The sequence below is a fragment of the Salmo salar genome, chromosome ssa01, assembly GCF_905237065.1.
Source record: "Salmo salar chromosome ssa01, Ssal_v3.1, whole genome shotgun sequence".
Taxonomy (NCBI): domain Eukaryota; kingdom Metazoa; phylum Chordata; class Actinopteri; order Salmoniformes; family Salmonidae; genus Salmo; species Salmo salar.
Genome location: NC_059442.1, coordinates 137,924,937 through 137,932,365, shown reverse-complemented (window position 1 = coordinate 137,932,365; position 7,429 = coordinate 137,924,937). Strand labels below are relative to the sequence as shown.

The 7,429-nt window shown below is 46.2% G+C and overlaps 1 protein-coding gene across 2 annotated transcripts in view; it reads left to right on the top strand.

Annotated features, from left to right (window-relative positions):
* The window catches only part of LOC106565434 (stomatin), a 20,306-nt gene extending 13,210 nt beyond the window's left edge, over window positions 1-7,096 (top strand). The window contains exons 3-6 of one of the 2 annotated variants that reach the window (XM_014132583.2): window positions 1,762-1,844; window positions 1,940-2,143; window positions 3,219-3,353; window positions 6,514-7,096. In XM_014132583.2, coding sequence (XP_013988058.1) covers window positions 1,762-1,844; window positions 1,940-2,143; window positions 3,219-3,353; window positions 6,514-6,705 — 614 coding nt within the window. In that variant the 3' untranslated portion in view covers window positions 6,706-7,096. The remainder of the gene's footprint in view (window positions 1-1,761; window positions 1,845-1,939; window positions 2,144-3,218; window positions 3,354-6,513) is intronic. The other variant, XM_014132574.2, reaches the window with a different exon arrangement.
* The last annotated feature ends 333 nt before the right edge of the window (window positions 7,097-7,429 follow it).

The window sequence follows — 7,429 nt, the reverse complement described above, 5'->3', positions numbered from 1 at the left end:
TCAAACAAAATACAAATAGAATCAGGAATTCCCCATGGTAGCTGTTTAGGCCCCTTACTTTTTTCAGTCTTTACTAACGACATGCCAGTGTGTCTATGTATGCGGTTGACTCAAAACTATACACGTCAGCTACTACAGCTGTTGCTCGTGATCCTCAGGAACAACCACACAAATGTGACAGAGGAAAGAAAGGTAGACTAATGATGTAATGGAATGATGCAAAATGTAAGGAAACTAACACTAAAATGACAGTTACAAATGTAAGGAAACTAACACTAGTTAGAAATGTATGTGGGTATAACTGACGGTGGCTACCGATAGTGAATAATATTTAAAAAGATACAAATTGCAAAACATACAGTGTAAAGAAAAGTCTGGGCATATAATTAAAACATTCTACAAATTTAAAATCAACTCGGTAGATTTGGCACTATACTGTCATTTGCACATTTCTAAAGAAGGTTACTCAACCTTATTCATCGTGCATAAAGGTGGTGGAATTATGAGGGAATTAAGTCAAGGTTAGAATATGGTGTATCTGTAGACACACCTCTGCCACACCTTCATTTCTTTGATCTCCACCCCAAACGAATAGCGGGTTAATAGCATGCTATTCTCATGCTTAAGTTCAAGGTCAGAATACGCGTAGAGAGAAAAGTCTAAAAAGGGAATTATGTTCCATTTACGCGCTTCATACGCGCTTCATTCTAGCCTCTCTAGCTGAGCAGAGAGGCTAGATCAGAGGCATGCTATCTCTTTGTAGTTGGAGTGGAAGAGTGGTGCTGAGGGTTTGGTTGACATTTCACCCTCAGTAGATGGTGGCAGTAGATGGTGGCATTCTTAAGATAATTGATTAATTAGCTGTATTTACACTTTAACAATGTGCAAGATACGCTATTACCATCCAAATCTCCAACCTTCAGTGTAACTATAATGTGGCCCCAGTAGTCTATCTACCATAGCCAGGCTATGGACCTCAAACTCTCAAGCCTTGCTCTCCATGGGTAATAATAAACCGTGTCCATCTGTCACGAAGGGACCCTCAAGTTCCTCTGCTGCCCGGAGACGCAAACACCAAAGTTGAGTTTAATATTTGGTTTTGCCAACTAAGCTCTGCTCATTATCTCTATTGTCTTTCCCCCTCCCTCCATAGTAAGTCTTGTCCAACTGCCAGATAAGATCTTTTAACAGAATCAACTGTTATAAGTCAGGCTATGGGCTAGTCAGTAGTCATTGCATTTTATGTTAGAAGTTTCCCTGATGCTTTATGCATTGGTGTTACTCTGCATTAGCCTAAACCAAGTTGGTGTGGTGAGTGAACCAGTGCCATTTTTAGGGTGGGAATCCATGGAATTTTCCATCATATCCCATGATGCTTTGCATAGCGAATTCAGAGCATACTCCTGTGTTGCAGACTTGCAGTACAGTATAACCAGGGCCTGCAGCTAGCACTTGGCTGAAGTCCCAGCTGGGAACAATTATTCTAGAAAGAGAAGGAGCTGTTTACATGAGTGAAAATTGCACGGGGCAAATGCCTCTGTTAAAGGGATACTTCAGGATTTTAGCAGCGAGGCCAAAATCCCAACGTATCCTTTTAAGCCCCTTGTTTGGCCTAAGCTACAGTATCTTACACCATCATGCCCAGAACTCTGTGTTTGTACTGTATTGTATTGTACAATAGTTGTGAGACTAAAGGAACTGAGGCTTGATTTGTAGCTTTAGGCTTCGCTGTTAAACGTGTGTGTGCACATCACCCCACAGGCCTGTTCTTCATCCTGCCGTGCACAGATAATTTCATCAATGTGGACATGCGCACCATCACCTTCGACATCCCCCCACAAGAGGTGAGCCCCGCCCCATTACCTTGATTACTCTTATCATGTAATACCAGTTCTGATCAGTGTTGTCAGTAGTAACTGATTCTTCCCCTTCTCCCCAGGTTCTGACTAAGGACTCAGTGACAGTCAGTGTTGATGGAGTGGTGTACTACCGTGTTCAGAATGCCACCCTGGCTGTGGCCAACATCACCAACGCTGACGCTGCCACCCGCTTGCTGGCACAGACCACCCTGAGGAACGTCCTGGGCACCAAGAACCTGGCTGAGATCCTGTCTGACCGCGAGGAGATAGCCCACAGCATGCAGGTACTGGACCACAGAATCCTACCACTCACTCTGACCATAACCTGACCATACACACGCACCATACTCCACAGCATGCAGGTACTCTAATGCACTGTGTTCTGTTCTTTATGTAGTCTTGCTATAGCAACTTAATACCACACTCTGCAGCAAGCCATAATGGCCATAAAACAGGAGATGTTGCTAGAGTTCACCAAATGCCACTAGGTAGCAAAGGTGGAGGGGTATGTCTCATGATTAACAACTCATGGTGTGATTGTGGTAGCGTAAAGGAACTCAAGTCCTTTTCTTCTCCCGATCTGGAATACCTCAACAATTACCTCCTGAGATCATTTTCTTTGGTTATTGTCACTGCCGTGTATATTCCACCCCTCAATGTTTTTAGCAGTGCGACTGCATCTAGGGTATTACGCAAGGTTAAGGTTAGGTGGTTAACAGATTTATTTTTACTCCGCCGCCCTTGGGTAGGTGGAGGGAGTCTGGAAGTGCACCTAGGAATCTTTGGGTTGTCCTAGAATTTATAGTGCGGCTTTGGATAATCCTTGGTTGGGGTCTGAGGGAATTATTTGTTCCGATTGCAAACCTAGTAAGATGGTGATTCAATAGTCCAGAATTATGAGGAAAAACATTTAGATCTATTCCACGGGACAAAAATAGATCCAGGGTATGATTGTGGCAATGTGTATGTCCTGAGATATGTTGGTCAAAACCCACTAGTAATGGTGCGGGTAATTACCTTTCACCTGTTTGTGCCAGAAACAATGAGTTTTCTCTGTAGTAATGGTTCAGTCGTGACACTAACGAATCTGCACTCTGCTTTTTCTCTAGGGCACTTGGAAACAACGGTACAACCAAACATAATCATTACAACAATTGTTAAGTGGGCACATTTTTTCTCTAGGCGCACTGGTGCTCTTAAAATTGCATTTAATTTCAGGTCACACAGCAAAATATTTTGGAGCATATGCGACCAAAATGGTCGCACTTTTGAACCCTCTCTGGGCCTATTGTGACCTGAGGTTTCAAAAGGAGCGTGTTGGATGTAGAGTTCCGTGTCTTATCCCCTGTGTTTCCTCAGACTACCCTGGATGACGCTACAGATGACTGGGGTATCAAGGTGGAGCGGGTGGAGATCAAGGACGTCAAACTGCCCCAGCAGCTCCAGAGGGCCATGGCTGCAGAGGCTGAGGCTAGCCGCGAAGCCAGGGCAAAGGTACGGTACTGACACACATACAGACCAGGGTAACACACACTTGAATATACAGGCATTGGTCTTTAGTCTATTTTTCAGTCCCTTGAGTTGAGCTAAATCCTTTTCCTCTGAGTGAATAATCCCACTTGGCTTCTATTATATTGTTTGTTAATTTGATTGAGTCCCAAAATAAATCATCCAGATGAAAATGTTTTCTTGACGGGTCAACACGTCATCTCCCTTGTTCCTTAGCAACCGGTGGTCATATCGTAAGAACCCGAGAGCATAGCACGTCACAAGCTGGGGCTTCTCTGCCCGAGTCTCCTCTCATTGGCCATTACACTAATTGGATATCATCTTCAATCTGCTGGTTAATGATGAGAGGGCTCTCTGGGATTGATTTACTTAATCATCCACTCACTATGGTTACTCTCTGTATGCTTACATTCACTTGATATGTGTGTGAAGAAGAAGCCGAATCGGATCAGACCATGAGGAGACAGACAGGATGTTTTGGTGCTCAACTCGCGTATAGGCTTTTTTTTTTTACAATATTACCAGGTGCATGACTAATTGGCCAATAACGTTTGTACAGAAAATAACAAACAGGACGTTGACAAAGACTTTAACAAATCAAAAGTATTCTCAATTTAAACTATTCCGGCAACAACTCTTTGCCTCTAACAAAACTCAGGTATAACTCTACTCTAGCCAACCTGTTACCCGCCCAGCCTGACAAAAGCCTGTTACCCGCCCAGACAAAAGCCATCTGACCACCTAAGTATTCTTTCCAGGAACACCTTTCAGCTAGGAATGTTCCATCCTGATAGCCCCTGTGAAACTCACGAACGACTAGTAAAAGCTCCTACCAAGTTTATTCACCCACTGGGTCACACAGCTGCATAAGACAAAGAGATGTTTACACAAGTACATGTATGTATATCCTCTACTGGTGCAAGGAGTTGATTCCGCCATTTAGACAGCCAATACATCTCTGTTGCTAGGCAGGAACTTAAGTGGTTCCTCTCATTGGGGTAGTCATGGCTCTGCCTCTTATGTGTATATGTTATAGAACTGTTCCTCTTCACTTCTCTGACCTGACCTCAGGCCACAGTCCTCACCACTCCCTAACTCACTGCTGTCCCACCTTACCAGTGACTGAAACCAGACTGTGGCCGGTCACCTCTCCATAGGAGATTTAACAATAACATGTTCTGACAGAATATAAACTTTCTGCTCTCCCCTTTCTCACTCTGTATATTTACATACCCTCAGTTTTAAAATGGTAACATGAATAAGGATATTTCGACTTTAGAAGTTAGTACCCAACACCCCAAACACATTTCTACCATAAATGTGTAATTTCCCATGGACATATAACATCCTAAACAACAGTTTTACATAAACAAACCCTTCAATTACTTGTACCATGAATTCTTCTTTAAGTCGCACAATACACATTCATGAAGTAATTCACCCCCGGGATAATTCATCACTTTGGTTATTCCCGTCAACCAATCAATGTTCCTCGATGACTCGTAGACTAATTTGTGTAATGCGTAATGCACAGTGGCACTTCAACAAGGGAACGTGGCGGTGCTTCAGACAAACACACAATTTAGGTTAAATTATATGATTATACTCTACCAACACTTTGATCGTTGTTCGAATAATATATTTCACATTGCTAGAGCATGTACGTTTTAAATTGGCAGCTTTATACTGGTGGCTTGAGGGATGGGTGTCTGATTGTTTCTGGCTGGGTGCTCTGCTGACGTGGTCTGGTGTTTTGCTTTCGTTGTGGAGCCTTTTTGGGGTCAGACAGTGTGGTTGGATTGGCGAGGGTCTTGTCTTTGAGATGGTGTGGGGTGGTCATGTGTTTGAGAAATTGAGGTGGTGGCATTTCTGGGGTGTTTGGGTGACGCGCCGCGGGATTCCACTGGCTGTTGCGTAGGTGGGACGAAATCGTCCCACTGACCCTAGAGAAGTTATGAAAAGCACTATAGAAGTTTAATACATTAACAATAATGGTTATTATTACCATTAAAAAAATGCTTCTGTGTGACAGGACAGGTTCATGCTATACAACATTCGCAGAGTACGACCCTGCCTTACACAGGAAGCGGCGCAGGTCCTAATCCAGGCACTTGTCATCTCCCGTCTGGATTACTGCAACTCCCTGTTGGCGGGGCTCCCTGCCTGTGCCATTAAACCCCTACAACTCATCCAGAACGCCGCAGCCCGTCTGGTGTTCAACCTTCCCAAGATCTCTCACGTCACCCCGCTCCTCCGCACACTCCACTGGCTTCCAGTTGAAGCTCGCATCTGCTACAAGACCATGGTGCTTGCCTACGGAGCTGTGAGGGGAACGGCACCTCCGTACCTTCAGGCTCTGATCAGGCCCTACACCCAAACAAGGGCACTGCGTTCATCCACCACTGGCCTGCTGGCCCCCTACCTCTGTGGAAGCACAGTTCCCGCTCAGCCCAGTCAAAACTGTTCGCTGCTCTGGCACCCCAATGGTGGAACAAGCTCCCTCACGACGCCAGGACAGCGGAGTCAATCACCACCTTCCGGAGACACCTGAAACCCCACCTCTTTAAGGAATACCTGGGATAGGATAAAGTAATCCTTCTAATACCCCCCCTAAAAAAATATATATAGATGTACTATTGTAAAGTGGTTGTTCCACTGGATATCTTAAGGTGAATGCACCAATTTGTAAGTCGCTCTGGATAAGAGCGTCTGCTAAATGACGTAAATGTAATGTAAATGTATACACGGTAGAACCATGGTTCACAAGTTACATTGTTTTGGTAACTGGCATGCACAACAAACACTCGAATATGACGCCTTATGTCAACATATTGTTGGCAAACAGAATGTGCTACTCAATCCAACATATTCTCTTTTATTTCAGGATTCTTGGCTATACCTTAAAGAGACACAATAACGAGTCTCTCCAACCAATCATTTGTTTCAGTGTCATTGTCTGTAAGTCATGGACATGCGCTCCATGACAATGTGGAATTTCTCTCTCTCTCTCTCTCTCTCTCTCTCTCTCTTATCTATCTTCGTTACTTAATGGTCATTACCTGACCTCTTTTTCTTCCATCTCTCCCTTCCTCTCTCTATCTGTCCCCCTCCGCCCTGCCTCCTGTCCTCTGGGTCCTGTGTGTAGGTGATAGCAGCGGAGGGGGAGATGAACGCTTCGCGGGCTCTGAAGGAGGCCTCTCTGGTGATCGCTGAGTCTCCATCGGGCCTGCAGCTGCGCTACCTGCAGACCCTCAACACCATAGCTGCCGAGAAGAACTCCACCATCATCTTCCCCCTGCCAATGGACATGATGCAGGCCTTCATGAAGAGAGACTGAGGAGAGCCTGTTGGGTGCTGTGTGAGTGCTCTTACACACATACAGTACACACACACGAAACAAACATTCCCACATATAATCATAGTGTGCTTTCCCTTGTGCCAAATGTTATGTCAATTCCAGCTGGTGCAGAGGACGCTAGCTAAAGAGTTTGGTTGAGCTTTATGAGTCAAATAACTTATTGTTTTGTGTCTTAAGACTATATTCTGTATTGTGAGTTCCCATTGAATGAAACAGGATTTGAACAAAAACAAGGGAAACCGAGTCGCCACTCACCACTACTACTGAGGTGTTTCCCGCACTGCTATGAGACCAGGATGTACTAGGGGCCCTGTCTGGCTGGCTGGCTGGCTGGCTGGCTGGCTGGCTGGCTGGCTGGCTGGCTGGCTGGCTGGCTGGCTGGCTGGCTGGCTGGCTGGCTGGCTGGTGGCTGGCTGGCTGGCTGGCTGGCTGGCTGGCTGGCTGGCTGGCTGGCTGGCTGGCTGGCTGGCTGGCTGGCTGTGGTGGCTGGCTGGCTGGCTGGCTGGCTGGCTGGCTGGCTGGCTGGCTGGCTGGCTGGCTGGCTGGCTGGCTGGCTGGCTGGCTGGCTGGCTGGCTGGCTGGCTGGCTGGCTGGCTGGCTGGCTGGCTGGCTGGCTGGCTGGCTGGCTGGCTGGCTGGCTGGCTGGCTGGCTGGCGTGGCTGGCTGGCTGGGGCTGGCTGGCTGGCTGGCTGGCTGGCTGGCT